Source organism: Portunus trituberculatus, chromosome 22 (genome assembly GCF_017591435.1).
Source record: "Portunus trituberculatus isolate SZX2019 chromosome 22, ASM1759143v1, whole genome shotgun sequence".
Taxonomy (NCBI): Eukaryota; Metazoa; Arthropoda; class Malacostraca; order Decapoda; family Portunidae; genus Portunus; species Portunus trituberculatus.
In genome coordinates, this window is record NC_059276.1 from 1,600,198 (window position 1) to 1,616,410 (window position 16,213).

A 16,213-nucleotide genomic window follows, 5' to 3' on the forward strand; every position below is an offset into this window, starting at 1 on the left:
TCACTCACATCGCAGTTTACCTTCATAGCGTGCGCACGTGGCTACATGAGTGCGTGAGACTGAACCTTTGAGTGAGTGAGTGTTTGGTGATCTTGTGACTTCCTGAACGTCTCGACCAGGGAATGCCATAGACAGACGCTCCTCTAACAGTCCCCATTACAAGTGTCACTATGGAAAGTGTCTTGGCACTAGTGTGTGTGTTCTGCACGGTGGCACTGAGCAGCAGGGCGGTGGAGGGCGTCTCACTCCCTCACGCCCACCGTCACAAGCGCCTCCAACACCTTCAAGAGGCAGTCGACCGCCTTGTTATACGTCAAAGAACTGACCACATCTTGATAAACAACCTGCAGAAGGCGGTGATAGAGGCGCAGGAAGGGGGCGTGTGGCCAGAGAGGGCAGGGAGAGTGGACGGGGAGAGGCGCGCCCTAAGTGAGCTGAAGGATGCCGTGGACGAGGTGCGGGGGAGTGTTAACCTGGTGTTGGAGGAACAGCACCGAGCTGACGAAATGCTGCAGCTTCGTCAGGAGTTGGCCGCCCTCAGGTGAGTGTTGGATATGATGTGATGGTGGTGGTGTTATTATTATTATTGTTATTATCATCATTTTGTTATCATAAGTATACTTTAAGATTATATTACTACTACTACTACTATTACTACTATTAATACTTCTGCCACAAATACTACTACTACTACTACTAATACTTCTGCCACTACTACTACTACTACTACTACTACTGCTACTACTACTACTACTCACTACTACTACTACTACCACTACCACCACTACACTGCACATTAACACTGCCACAACACCACTACACTACACTACCACTACCACCACCACCACTACTGCCACAAACACCACTACACCACCACACTACACCACCACCACCACTACACCACACACCACACCACCACCACCACCACACACCACCACCACCACACTACTACTACTACCACTACTACTACTACTGCTGCTGCTGCTGCTGCTGCTGCTGCTGTTACTGCTGCTCCTCCTCCTCCTCCTCCTCCTCCTCCTCCTCCTCCTCCTCCTCCTCATCCTCTCTTCATTCTCCTTCTCTCCTCCTCCTTCTCCTCCTCCTCTTCCTACTACTACTACTACTACTACTACTACTACTTCTCCTCCTCCTCCTCCTCCTCCTCCTCCTCCTCCTCCTCCTCCTCCTCCTCCTACTACTACTACTACTACTATTACTACCACTATTACTACTACTACTACTACTACTACTACTACTATTGCTTCTACTACATCAACAGCAACAACTACTACTGCTACTACCACCGCACTTACTACCACCACAACTACTACTTTTGCTGCTATCACTACTACTACTACTACTACTACTACTACTACTACTACTACTAGTACTGCTGTTGCTGCTGTTGCTACTGCTGTTACTGCTGCTGCTCTTACCCACCACCACCACCACCACTACTACTACTACTACTACTACTACTACTACTACTACTATTACAACAACCACTATCACCTGTACTATTACTTTACTATACTATTACTATAATCACTACCCTGTTTCTCTCTCTCTCTCTCTCTCTCTCTCTCTCTCTCTCTCTCTCTCTCTCTCTCTCTCTCTCTCTCGTTATCTCTCTTTGTTCTCTTATCTGGGACATATGGCTTATCATAGCATTTCTTTTTTAGCCAAGAGAGAGAGAGAGAGAGAGAGAGAGAGAGAGAGAGAGAGAGAGAGAGAGAGTTCAGGGTTGAGGTGAGAGAGGGTAAGTTAGATGCAATAGTTATAAATGGGAGGAGGGAGAGGAGAGGGAGGAAGGGCAGCTAAGATGTGAGCTGGGGAGGGGAGGAGAGTAGTTAGAGAGGGGTCAAGGGGGACTGGGCTGGGAGTCAAGGACAGGGGGGAGGAGAGAGAGAGAGAGAGAGAAGTGGGGACCTGTCTTCTCCATCCCCTCCAAATGACAAATTACGTTGTTTCCTTTCCCTGATACTAGCAATTATACACACACACACACACACACACACACACACACACACACACACACACACACACACACATGTAAGTAGATATGCAGGATTAAACAACAGTAGGTAATCACATGTACAATTGTTTAAAGAGGCAGCTGTGTGTGTGTGTGTGTGTGTGTGTGTGTGTGTGTGTGTGTGTGTGTGTAATTCACCTCGGTCGTCTGCTGGTCACCCAGCCAGTCTTCCCCATTACGGAGCGAGCTCAGAGCTCATAGACCGATCTTCGGGTAGGACTGAGACCACAACACACTCCACACACCGGGAAAGCGAGGCCACAACCCCTCGAGTTACATCCCGTACCTATTTACTGCTAGGTGAACACACCCCACACATTAAGAGGCTTGCCCATTTGCCTCGCCGCTTACCGGGACTCGAACCGGACCTCTCGATTGTGAGTCGAGCGTGCTAACCACTACACTACGCGGTGTGTGTGTGTGTGTGTGTGTGTGTGTGTGTGTGTGTGACCGGACATGACAGTTTTTTGAAGTATTGTTTGTAATTTTCATTCTTCTTTGTTATCATTATTGTCATTATCTTTATTATCATTGTTGTCATCATCACTCGTTACTTTGTTCTATCTCTCTTATTCTTCACACTACTACTACTACTACTACTACTACTACTACTACTACTACTCATCGACATAACACACCACCACCACCTCCACACATCCAATCATTTCACCACTTCTCTCCCTTACTAAACATCACCTTAAGTCACACAGTTTTCGTCCTTTTTTTCCCCTCCCACCACTACTCCCACCCCAGCAGGACAAAAACCTCCCCTGCACGCGTCTCGATGCCAAGTAGAGGGGAAGTGAAGTCAGTCTGTTTTTATGCCCAGATAATCTTTCTTGGTGTGGTTGTTTAATTATTTCTGCCTTGTAATGTTATGCCGTTTTTCAGGTCGGTTTTCTGCTTGATTTTAGTGTTATTTTGTGTGTCTACGTGTCGATTGCTCTTCTGTGTGTATGTGTGTGTGTGTGTGTGTGTGTGTGCTATGTTGTCTTCTTTTTTCTTTGCCATAGTTGTTTTCTTCTTCTTCTTCTTCTTCTTCTCATTGTTATTACCATTACTGATGTTTTTTTAATGCCCTCCTCCTCCTCCTCCTCCTTTTCCTCCTTCTCCTCGCCCTCCTCCTCCTCCTCTTCCTCCTCTTCCTCTTCCTCCTCCTCTCCTCCTCCTCCTCCTCTTTTTTCTTATTACTGATGCGGCGCTAGATATCAATGTGTGTGTGTGTTTCACTGTTTGATCTGCTGCAGTCTCTGACGAGACAGCCAGACGTTACCCTACGGAACGAGCTCAGAGCTCATTATTTCCGATCTTCGGATAGGCCTGAGACCAGGTACACACCACACACCGGGACAACAAGGTCACAACTCCTCGATTTTCATCCCGTACCTACTCACTGCTAGGTGAACAGGGCTACACGTGAAAAGAAACACACCCAAATATCTCCACCCGGCCGGGGAATCGAACCCCGGTCCTCTGGCTTGTGAAGCCAGTGCTCTAACCACTGAGCTACCGTGTGTGTGTGTGTGTGTGTGTGTGTGTGTGTGTGTGTGTGTGTGTGTGTGTGTGCAAACTCCCCTATTTCCTTTGTCATGTCGCGTACACTTTTCGTCATGTTATCACATCCTTTCGTTTCCTCCGCTGTCATCATCACGTTTGATCTGCCTTGTAATCTCTTCCCTTGCCCTGTTCCATTATCTCCAAACGCCCCCCACCTCTCTCTCTCTCTCTCTCTCTCTCTCTCTCTCTCTCTCTCTCTCTCTCTCTCTCTCTCTCTCTCTCTCTCTCTCTCTCTCTCTCTCTCTCTCTCTCTCTCTCTCTCTCTCTCTCTCTTGCTGGGCATAATTTACCTTTAATCACAAACAGTAGGAGTCCTAGATAGCTACCTTGAGGATCCCCGTAACACAAGGCTGGCGGGGACGAGAGGGCAGGAGGAATAATGGGGGAGGAAGGGAAGGAGGGAGAAGGAAAGGAGACAGGATGTGGGAGGGAGAGGAGGGAGGGAAAAGGGCAAATATAAGAAGGTAAATTGGGAAAGTTTCTCGATCAGCATATGTTTGTGAAGTAAGGTAACGGTGTGGCGGAGGAGGAAGAGGACGACGAGGAGGAGGAGGAGGAGGACGAGGAGGAGGAGGAAGATCAAAGGGAGGGAGAATGGATGAAATAACGGGGAGGTGGAGGGGGAAACAGTTTCATAATTTGCTACAAGAACAGGTAGTGAGTAATCTTGAGCTGTAATATCCCTCAGGGGGAATCGCCAGGGTGTTCTTCGCTGTAATTCTTATGTATACTGCACTCATAACCTGGAAAGTGTAGGTGTGATATCGCTTCTTATTCTCATTGCGTGACTGTTATGTTCACCAGTATAATGATCCTGAATGAAGCTAAAAGGTACTTTGTGTAGTAATTTGAACTTGTATTAAACTTATTATCATCGTCATAAGTTGAAATATGCTTATGTGATATTCCTTTGTGCCTCTTGACCGCGTGTAAGGAGTGTAAGGATAACAGTGTCTGTGTAACTAACTGTACTCAAATGTTCGTATAGACTTCAAGGTAGTGGCATGTTAATACATCTTGTCTCGCTATTCATTGCTTGACCGTGAAGGTAATGAGAGTATTGAAGACACAGCATAAGTATAAATGTGTCTTTGCCAATAATCTGCACACAGACAAGATATACCATTACTTATACTTCCTGCGTCACTGTTAATTTTTGAAGCGAGAGGCTATCGAGAGAATGACTTAGAAACAAGAATTCTTAATGATATCCTGTATAGCAAACTACACTCACATAGACTTGAGGATACATGTAGAATACTAAGCTTCACCTTGCTGCTTGTTGCCGGAAGGAAAACCTATCGAGAAGATTACTCATAGACAAGAATCTGTTTATAATCACGTCCTGCATACTCCTAATACGACACTTCCCCTCTCAGCTCATTGCCAAACCGAGAGAGTATCGAGAAAATGACTTGGAGACACTAAGAAATGTATCCTGTAAACTGAAGATTTGAAGGGACATGAATAACACAACACTTCACCTCATAGTTCATTGCCAAAGCGAGAACAAATCATGGAAATAACTTGAACATGAACCGACTCAGAAACACGGCTTTGTATATAATTATGCCCTATAAACTTCTAACGCAACACTCCACCTTTCACTCCATTGGCAAAGCGAGAAGGTGTCGAGGGAATGACTTAGCAACGCCCTCGCCAGTCTTAGTAAGGATTGCAGAGGCTTATTCCGGAGATGTGGCCATAATTGAGGTCTTCCGGGCAATGGTGGCGGTGCCTTGAGTGATGCAGAAAGGTCGGTAGTCTCATTGCGTCGACCAGGACTTCAGCACCCACGAACATGTCCCTCTTTCGCTCTCCTGATGGTCCAAAATTCACTACTTCCTGGTGGCGAGGAATAGAGATGGTCGAGATGGGGAACGAGGAGCGAGAGTTTGGACTGCCTCCTGTTTGTAGTGATGGAAGCATTGTTCGCTATAGTGGAAACTACGAGATTCTTTCAAAATGTCTTTTCCTGATTCTAGTGATGGTTTAGCTAGAATCCTACATCTTTTTGGAGTCTAATAGAAGTTTCAAGTTTTCTAGGGTGTTTTCATAATGTTGGTCGCTGTCTAACAAAAATCTGCAATTTAATAGTTCTTTTTTCATTTGTCATGTTTTCAAGTGTATTTTCATCATTGCAATTGTGGTTTGATAAAAAATCTGTATCTACAACAAGCTGTGATAGAGGTTACTGGGGATTTCAGGGCAATTTTAGCGATAGTTAAACAAAAACTGCACTTTTAATATTCTCTAGCGAACTTATGAGGATTCTGGAGAGCGTTTTCATGATCCCAGTGATGATTTGCTAATGATTTTTCAAAGTTGAAGGGAGAACACCAGTGAGAACTAGGCTCTATATATTATCTCTATAATCTTTGAAAATAGTCCTTATGAGAGACGTGCGTGAAGATAATGACTGGTAAACGTGGCAATGTAGCGTTGCGAGGGAGTCTTTGGTAATGTTGCCTTCAGAGTGCAAATGTGCGTTTCCTGTGTTGCTTCAGGTGTGTAGGGGTGAGTGATGAGTGTGTGGCTGTAATGAGCTGTAACCATCCCCACACTTACCTTGCCTCTTCCTGCACCTATCTCCCCGTACTGGTCACTGGTTCACGGCCCTTCACGTATAGTTTTTGCTACCCTGCACAAGTGAGCGATTACAGCCATTAAGTTGGTGTAAAGTTGCCGCCTCGTCGCGTCTGTCTAGCCTGCCGCGCCGCCGTCCGTTTCCCGTTCCTACTGTGCACGTTCCGCCAAAGAAACACGTTGGAATAAGCCTTGTATTTTGTGTCTAAGTAATGCAGAGAGGAGAGTCAGTCAAGAGAGGTTTATATTGTCGAAACATGGTCCAACAGATCTTGTATTTTGGATCAAAATAAAACAGAGAAGAGAGTTTGTCAAAAGAGGTTTATATGGTCAAAACATTCCACAAAGGCATGTATTTCGTATGCAAGTAAAACACAGAAGAAATTGAGTCAAATGAGGTTTATATGGTGGAAACATGATCCCCTAAGTTCTGTATTTCGTGTATAAATAAAACAGAAAAGAGAGTTTTTCAATAGAGATTTGTATGATCGAAATATGATCCACTAAGTCTTGCATTTCGTGTCTAAGTAAACCAGAGAGGAAAGTTAGTCAATAGAGGTTTATATTCTCGAAACTTAATCAACTAGATATTTCGTAGGTAAAACAGAGAGGAGAGTCAGTTAATGCATATATATATGTATATATATATATATATATATATATATATATATATATATATATATATATATATATATATATATATATATATATATATATATATATATATATATATATATATATATATATATATATATATATATATATATATATATATATATATATATATATATATATATATATATATATATATACATAGTGCAAACATGATTCACTAAGTCTTGTTAAACTTGGGGAGACAGAGAAGAAAGTTATCTAAGAGAAGCTTACATGTGTTACAGTGAAGAGCAGACACGGTGCACTGTCTTGCATTTGTGATTGGAGAGGCTGGCAGAGACATAGAATCCTTGTTAAACTATCACTAAATTCACAAACATATCCAGGAAAGCTTCAATAACTTCTACTATAGCCTGTTAAAAATAAAGTTCTTGCTAAATTATCGATAATAAAAACACTCGAAAATCATAATAAGCTTCACTAGAAGCCTTTAGAAACTTCAAACATTTCAAAACATGATCTTTATAATGCTCAACTCACACCGTCCACTCTCCCTCTCTCCCTTCACTCTCCTCTTCTCCGTGACGTCACCAAGCGTTCCCACGGAAACTCAGTGAAGCAGAAAAGCCCGTAACACACAACCCAGGCCTAAATGGGTAATTAGGCCTAGGCGTGGGGTGTGACACGAGGCTGATAGGCGGGAGGGAGGCAGGGAACTTTTTCGGATGCCCACCAACGGATGCCGCAATATTAAGGGCTTCTTCTCCCCTGGGAACTGCCGGTGTGTGTGTGTGTGTGTGTGTGTGTGTGTGTGTGTGCATCTCAGTACATAGGCCCGTATTGTGAGACGCTTTGCGTTCTCCCCACGGTTATTTTCAAAAGCTCCGTTTTTAAGGACGAGACGAGAGAATTCAGCGCAGAATCACATACATCATTCTTATTCGTTCTCTTCCCGCAGGTCTGAAGTTAAGCACCTGAAAGAGTCGAGAGAGGCGGAGAACAGAAAGAACTTAGCGCACAGCCAGACACAGCAGCAGCGGGAGGCAGTGACCGCAGCCTGGGTGGTGGACAATGTGAGGCGGCTGCAGGACGCCGTGGTAGACCTGCAGCAGGCCTTCAACGTGACGACAGCCATGCATGACAAGCAGGTGAGGAGGAGGGCAGGATGATGCTGTCACATTAGAGCATATAAAAACATAAGAAGTGGTGCAAGTAACCATCAGGCATACACGTGTCAGTCTCTATGAAACATGTCTACCTTTTTCTACCTGTAAATGTTCCGAAATTTGTCGAGTCATTTGAAGCTCTTTAATGATTTGGCACTAACAACCTGATTACTGAATCTATATTCCATTCATCTTCTACTCGGAGAAACAATTCTGTCTTTTCTCTTTTTAGTTTTATCCAATTTCATCAAACTGGAACTCATTATTTCTTGTGCTTTCTTGATTGCTTCCTGTCTATCCTCGCGCAAAGCCATTCACTTCCACTGGACGAGCAAAGACGCAGAGACGTTCGAGATTATGATCACTGAGTCGATTCCCTTCATCTACCACCATCTGAGATCGAATCCCTCCCTTCATATCTCCTCTTGAGATCTAACTTTATCAAGCTTGAACTCAGTGTTTCTTGTCCTGTCCTGATTATTTCCTGCGTCTTTGTTTTAACCCTTTTGGCTGTATCATTTCGGGACTTCACCGAGGTATTTTTTTCATTTTTTTCTTGCCTTGCCCAGTCCCTCTTGCATAAAAAAATGAATAGGTAAGAAAAAAAAATCTATACAACTTAAAACGTCGAAATAATTGAGAAAATGAATTGACTGACTTATCTTATATTTTTTCCTGACTTATCGTACATTTTTCCTTTCAGGAGGTCGAGTCCCGCCTGTTGGTAGTGAGTAGGGACTTAGGGGCACTGAGAGGGTCCCTGGCAGCTGTCACGTCCAAGGCGGAGGCGGCGGCAGCAACCGTGACAGCCCTGCAGGAGGAACTGACTTCGCTCACGCAAGACTCACACCGCTCCGCTGGGAAAGTCGCCACGCTGGAGATGAAGGTGAGTGGCGTGTCTTGTGTGTGTGTCCCTTGCTGTTTTCTAAAAGTGGTGAATTGGTGTATGTAAATTTTGTATCTATGGGTTTACACACACACACACACACACACACACACACACACACACACACACACACACACACACACACACACACACGTCTGTCCCTACAACGCAAGTAAAAGTGAAGTAACTGATCCTGAAACGAGCGTCTGCGTGTTCATTGGTGCGTCAAGCCGAGCGAGCGGAGGCGACGAACTCAGAATGGAAAAAGACTTGCAAAGGCTCAGATTATCAAAAGCTTTTTTCCCTCCACTCACAGCCAGAACGAAGCAAATTAATCGATGATGAATGTGTTCTATTTCTGCTACATGGTAAGAATATTTCTGTAACTTCTTGAGTGGGTTGTGTTTGAAAAGACTCAGATAATTCACTAAAAATATACACGGAAAATAAACAAATGACTACGACTAAGTACTCTGGTCTTCTGCAGTGTAAGGATCTTTTATTAACTTATTTAGGTTAGGTTTGTGTTTTTTTAGCAAAGACTTTCAGATTATCAAAAACCTTTCCTTTCACCTTTCGCTCAAAATCTGCAGGAAACAATTTATGAGTCTTACCTTTTTTTTTTTTTTTTAGTTTCCTACACCGCGAGGATCTTTCACTGACTTGCTCGGTTGTTTTTGCCTTTCTTTTTTTTACTCTCTCTGTCAGGGTTGAGGTAACAGTTGTAGATGACAGGGAGAGAGCGAGAGAGGAGGAGGAGAAGGAGGAGGTCGCGTGCAACAAACTGACAGATGGTGGACGCTTTGTTGCAAGTGACCAGCTGTTTCATCTTAACATTTGATTCTCTTTGCCCTCCATCTGTCTTGCCTACTCCCTCCCTCGCTCTCCTTTCTTTCTTCCTTCCTTCCCTTCTTCCTTCCTTCACCGGTTTGCAGCTGCACGCTTCCTCTCTTGCCTCCTCCTCCTTCTCCTCCTGTTCCTCCCCCACTTCCTCCTCCTCCTCCAGCTCCTCCTCCTTCACCGTCCGTTCCTTCGCCGGTGTCCAGATGTCCTCCTTCTCTCTCTTCTTCCTTCCCTCTCCGTTCCTTTCCTACTTTCCTCTCAACTTTAGTTAATATTTCTACTTTCTATTTTCTTTCCTTCCTGTTCTGCTAATCCTTCATTTCTCTCACCTGTTTCCTTCGATATTTTCTCTTTCGTGTTTTGTTTTTCTTACCTCATTGTTTTGACCTTTGCCTCACGCCCACGCCTCGCCACGCCACCTCCGCGCCTCCGTGACGACGCCAGGGACCGCCCACAAACCCTATTCATTATTGTTTTCTTTGCTGTGTTTTCCTCGCAGTCTCCTCGCATCACCTCACTCATTTCCTGCTCTTGTCCTCAGTATAGAGCGACGTGACCTCACAGTTTTGTTGCAATGATCTCTCTCTCTCTCTCTCTCTCTCTCTCTCTCTCTCTCTCTCTCTCTCTCTCTCTCTCACTTTTCTCTGCTCTTCTTTGGTCTTTTTCCTTTTCAAACTCTCCTTTCTTTGCTTCTCTGGGTTTCTTTGCTCTACAATGTCTCCTTTTCTTAACCGTCCTCCTTCCTCCCCCCGACTCTCTCTCTCTCTCTCTCTCTCTCTCCGGCACCGGCTACCGTCCATATATTCACCGATACACAAACCCAAGTAAAAATCAAGATAGGACATCGGCCCGCCTCGCATGCCACCTGGCTCAGCGAAGTCTGCCTCTCACCACTGCGCTGTGTCCCTTTTCACTCCGCATCGCTCCGTGTGTCGTGCGTCTTGAGCGATGATTGTGGCTTAGGTGGTGCTGGGTTGCATTAGTGGACAGATGGTGGGAGATGAGGGACATTCGGGGCCTGGAAGGATAGCAGGGACACTTGAGAAAAGGGATTGTTTTTACAGCACGCGTCTTCAATATCATCTGCTTGGCTGTTCGCCCGCCGCCTGGTGTCAAAAGTATCAGTTTAGGCTTTGTAAAGTTTGATTTTGGAAGGCGATACGAAGAAACTGGTTCTCAAAATTGAATATACGTACCAAGAAAACATAAAATAATAATAACAATAATGCGTTGATATTGGTAGAATTAGAAGAGAGAAGTGAGGACACTGGTTCTGAAATAAGCTACGGCACTTGATAGAGATGCTGGATGATGCTGGAGGATGTAAACAAGACCAGCATCAGTAAAGCAAGGATATCAAGAGAGGCGTCATAAAGTTGTGTTTGAACAAGAAACTCATATAGAAGATATGATGGGAATTTCGAAGTGGCGCAAGAAATATAACAAGATAAGATCCTTACAAACTAAACAAGTATATTAACTCTTAAAATCCAAGGGGGTTTTTCGAAACATCAAATCAGTCTATTCCATCTTAAAATCGTACAAAATTAGAAACCTTCAACTAGAAAATTTTGCTATACACAGCACAGCTTGTTGATTTTAAGACAGTAACCGTGAAACTTAAGTAAAAACGTAAACTCACCTAAATAGGAGTAACTACAAGACAAGTATCGGATTCAGAGAGTTGAAAAAGAGAGAGATTTCAAAAAGATATGAGAAACCGGTCCCTAAGTAGAGCAGGGAGAGTGAGAGGGGATCTGATAGAGGTGTTGAAGTGTCCCTCTGTAGTGAAACAATGAAGGTTTGATAAATAGATATCAAAGCGACATGTGAAGAAATTATTTCTCAAGTAGGGCGGTGTAGTAAGAGAGCTGATAAGGGTTTTGAAGTGCCCTACTAGATAAAACAGAAACAATGAACACTTGAGCTTGTGTCATCAGAAACTATATAAAAAAGATTATTGGATCAGAAATTAACAACCCATACGTAATCTGCCTCTTAGTAAACATTTCCTCCTTAGTTACTATAAAAAAATTACTCTTCATTTTCACATGGGATATACAAGACTGTATTTAATTGTTTCTGCGCCACACCACTAAACAAGTCGATATTACATATTTTTATGGTTCTAGGGACAAAATAACAAGGTTCCTTCATTACTAGCATGATAGAAGCTCTTGAAAACACGAATGATAATTATTTTTACCCTTTGAAGATTGTTAGCAAGAAAAAGCGTGAATACTAAGAATATCTGAGAAGCGACCACCACCATCAACAGCAGCAGCAGCAGCATCTCAGTGAGGCTTCAGCAGGATACCATTTACAGCGTCCCGTAACTTAAGACCCCAAGGCTTCGAGGTAACACGCAAATCCTCGCCCCCTACCTCCTACCGCGTTAATGAAGAGGGAGGGGCAGGTGAAGCAGAGAGGAAGAGGAAGGCAGGAGGTGGAAGAGGAGAGGCCGGGATGGTGCACGAAAAAGATGAAGGAAAAGGAGGAAGAGAGTAGGTGATGACGAAGAAAAGGAAGAAGATAAAGCGATTACTAAGGAAAGGCTTAAGAAATCGTATGTATGGGAAGAGAAGAAAATGGTGCATGAGAGATATAGTGAGTAAAGAAGGAAGAGGAAGAGAGGTGGGAGGAGGAAAGGCGTCGGGCACGAAAGATAATGAAAGAGGAAGAAAGGAGGAAGAAGAAGATTGAGGAGGTGGAAAGAGGAAAGAGATGGTGCACGAAAGAGGCGGTGAAGGAAACGAGGGAACGGGAATGAAGATAAATGGAGGAAATGAGTGAATTAATGGAAATATTTGGAATGAACTAACAGAGAAAGAGAAAAGAATGAAGAATAAAGAAAAGACACATTACGAAGCAAACACAAAAACAAACTAGGAAAAAATAGATAAATAACAAAACACACAAAAACACACGATGGATTATCATTGTTAACCTGAGTACCTTCGAAAAACCTAATAGCTTATGACAAAGAGGAGAGGAAGGAGGAGGAGGCGGAGGAGGAGGAGGAGGCGGAGGAGGAGGAGGAGGAGTTAATTATGAGCTTGGGATGGGGAGAAGGGAGAAGGGAGAAGGGAGAGGGAGATGACCACATGTTGCACGGTAGGAGGGTTAGGGAAGGGTGAAGGAGAGGGTGAAAGGATTACAATCTTCTATTTAAAGGATGATATTCGAATCCTAATCAAAATCTTCAAGAAAAGGGGGTCTAAAACTTGACTTCTAACTTCAAGCTTGCGTTAGTCTGTTAGTTCAAGTGTTACAAAGACCAGTGTGATGTTTTTATTTTTCTATTTTCATTTAGTGTGTTTCTGATTAAAGGTTAAGGATATTTGGAGGAAGAAAGTGTGAGGAGTAGCTAATGCACGTATGCTAACGTCCACACACACACACACACACACACACACACACACACACACACACACACTGCTGGGGGTGACCAGCAGGCGACACACACACACACACACACACACACACACACACACACACACACACACACACACACACACACACACTGCTGGGGTGATCAGCAGGCACACACACACACACACACACACACACACACACACACACACACACACACACACACACACACACACACACACACACACACACACACACACACACACACACACACACACACACACACACACACACACACACACACACACACACACACACTCCAATTATCTCATTAACATCAGACAGCGCGGTGACCAGATGTGTAGAGAGAGAGAGAGAGAGAGAGAGAGAGAGAGAGAGAGAGAGAGAGAGAGAGAGAGAGAGAGAATCATAATAGGTGGAGAGGAAATATAAGGAGGAAAAGGAAAGTAAATTATGAGGTAGAGAGAGAAGTTATGAGATATGGAGGAAAACGGAGAGGGGCAAGTAGCAGATGTGGAGAAGAGGAAGAGGAAGAGGAGGGTTTGGTGGGTAGAGGAGAGATATCAGCTGTGTGTATGTGTGTATGTAATTTTCACCCACCCACCCACCCACCTACACACACACACACACACACACACACACACACACACACACACACACACACACACACATTTTATTGATCAACCATACAGCCCATCCTTCCTCTTCCTCCTCCTCCCCCCCTCTCCTCCTCCTTCTCCTCCTCTCTTTTTTTTTTTATCAATTAGAGACTGACACAGCTCCCAAACAGCCATGCAGGGACCTACAAGTCTGCTGTTGTTTGATTATTCTTTGTAATCGTATGGAATTCTCAATCTTCCGGTTTACCCATTCACTTACTTAAAGGAATTACTTACAGTTTACAAACACTCGTAAAAAGTTGTTGCTATTTAGTTATATTTTGTAGTTCTCTTATTCCTCATCATCTAAACTCATGCTCTTTTCCAGGTTTCCAGCATCCATGAGGACTTCAATGACCTTCTTGTGTCCCTCCCAGAAGGACTTGTGTCTGGAGGCCACACGCAGCACTCTGCTAAGCCAACTCAGGTTTGTTTTAAGCCACTTTTTCGTATACTGCTGTTGGTAGGTTTGCTGGAATTAAGAATTCTTTTATGTACACTGAGTACAAAAAAGCAGAAGATAAAGGCCCACTGAAGGTGCCAGACCATAAAGATAAGAAGCACAAGGATTATCTGAAATTAGAGAAATGTCTTGAAACTTCCCTTCTGAGAAAGTTCAAGTCATAGATAGGGAGAATATAGGAACAGGTAGGCACACATTCACCGTAAACATCTCCCCTGTTCCTTTTGTTGGCTACAGTCTACATTTAATCCACAAACATATACCACCTTTATTCTTATTCTCTGTTTGAGGTTGGTGCACCACAACTATGAGGGAAGGAACACTATATAAATTGCACCACTTGCATACCCTACCCCTGAAATACAAGTGCCCCATTAACAGAACACACGCTAATGAAGTCTTGTGTTTGCAGGTTCAGAGTAGCAAGGCAGCAACAGTAACAACAGCAACAGAGAAGCAAGTGAGGGGGCGGCGACTAGAGCCACGGGTGGAGGCAGTGGAGACAGACCTGGGGAAGGTACAGGCGTCCTCCATGCAGCTCATGTCCATGCTGGAAGCCCTGGAGGCCCGTGTGGAGAGGGACGTGGGTGAGGTGCGGCAAGAAGTGGCAAAGTTAGAGTACAAGATGACTGCCGCACAGGATGACAGCAAGACCTAGCAAGGCTATGGAAGTTAGCAGCTTTCATCTACCAAAGTCATCATCATTGTCATTTTGTTTTATGTTCCCTTTTGTGGTTAAACAGTTTATAGGACTCTCCCATATGTTACAGTGATAGACGATCTCTTACTAGCTGTTTATTCTTCCCATGTTTTCCTCTATACGCCATCTCCAGTGATAGTCAACCTCTTCCTTGATGTCCACCTCTCATATCTTCCTTTGTATACCTCTCCAGTTTTCTTCAGTCTTCCACAGATTCATGTTTAGGGCAAGAGACTGCCATGTGCAGACCTAGTGGCTTGTTGCAGCTTCCCTTATTTTCTTGTGTTCTTAATTACCAAAGTCAGACCTTCAGTTTTTGCGTCAATGTGTGGGCCACCTGGCACCACACTTTTTATAGCAGAGTGGTCCTGGTACAGTGCCGTGGTGTCAGAAGAGGCCGAGCCACTCCTGCCAGTACTTTAAAGCTTAGACCTGTATTCTGAAACACTCTGTTCCTTCGCCACGACTATTTTCAAAGGCCACAGAGAAGATTAGTGGATTTTCATGACTGTTTCTCCTGTTGACAATATAGAACTTTTGTTAATCTGTCACTAAAACTGTAAGAATACCCTTAAAACCTGTCAGTTCAATTAAAGTACGTATTTGAAGGTACAGGAGGAGCAGGCAGAAGTGTTTCAGCCTACAGTCCTTGATGGCTTAGTGTGAGGTGGAGGTTAGACAATAGCCAATGTTTTGTGCCAACAGTACCATATCCATACATTCCAGCGTATTTATTAGCACCTGGCTGTCCTCCACATTCTAGACTCTACCACTGAGAAAACTCTAGTGTGCTATAAGTCTGAGTAATGAAAATGCAAAAGTGTGTGGCAGTTGTGTTTCCCTGAAGTTCAACACTGCTATGCTGTCAAAATAATCAAGTTTTCATTTATGTATTCATTTCAGTGCATTTCTTATACCAATTTAGTGTTTTTCTCAATGGTACGTCCAGTGTATCTATCTATTCACCTGACACCTTCCTCCTCAGTGTACATGCGAGGTGAGAGTGTCAGGATGATGTGTCGTGAGGTGCCTGTGTAGTGTGCCTCTATTGTTTATTGATGCCTAAGAGAACATTTTGGTCACATCCTAGTCAGAGGAGAAGAGATAAACTATACCTGTGTGTGTGTGTGTGTGTGTGTGTGTGTGTGTGTGACCAGCAATGTATATGTATGTTTTTTTATTCCCTTCATGTTTATTTCTACTGATTATTATTATTTATTCTACAATGGTATTTATTGATCCTGTTTTCATTTTGTGTTCATATTGCCATGCGTATTTCCCATCTGTGTAAGCCGTTTGATGTAATTCCA

At 43.7% G+C, this 16,213-nt stretch overlaps 1 protein-coding gene across 1 annotated transcript in view; it reads left to right on the plus strand.

Annotated features, from left to right (window-relative positions):
- Window positions 1-16,213, plus strand: part of LOC123507507 — a 16,569-nt gene continuing 356 nt past the window's right edge. The window contains exons 1-5 of the mRNA XM_045260419.1: window positions 1-541; window positions 7,752-7,941; window positions 8,663-8,845; window positions 14,069-14,167; window positions 14,616-16,213. The exon at window positions 14,616-16,213 is cut by the window's right edge and continues 356 nt beyond it. Of these exons, the coding sequence (XP_045116354.1) occupies window positions 171-541; window positions 7,752-7,941; window positions 8,663-8,845; window positions 14,069-14,167; window positions 14,616-14,861 (1,089 nt within the window). The 5' untranslated portion in view covers window positions 1-170 and the 3' untranslated portion in view covers window positions 14,862-16,213. The remainder of the gene's footprint in view (window positions 542-7,751; window positions 7,942-8,662; window positions 8,846-14,068; window positions 14,168-14,615) is intronic.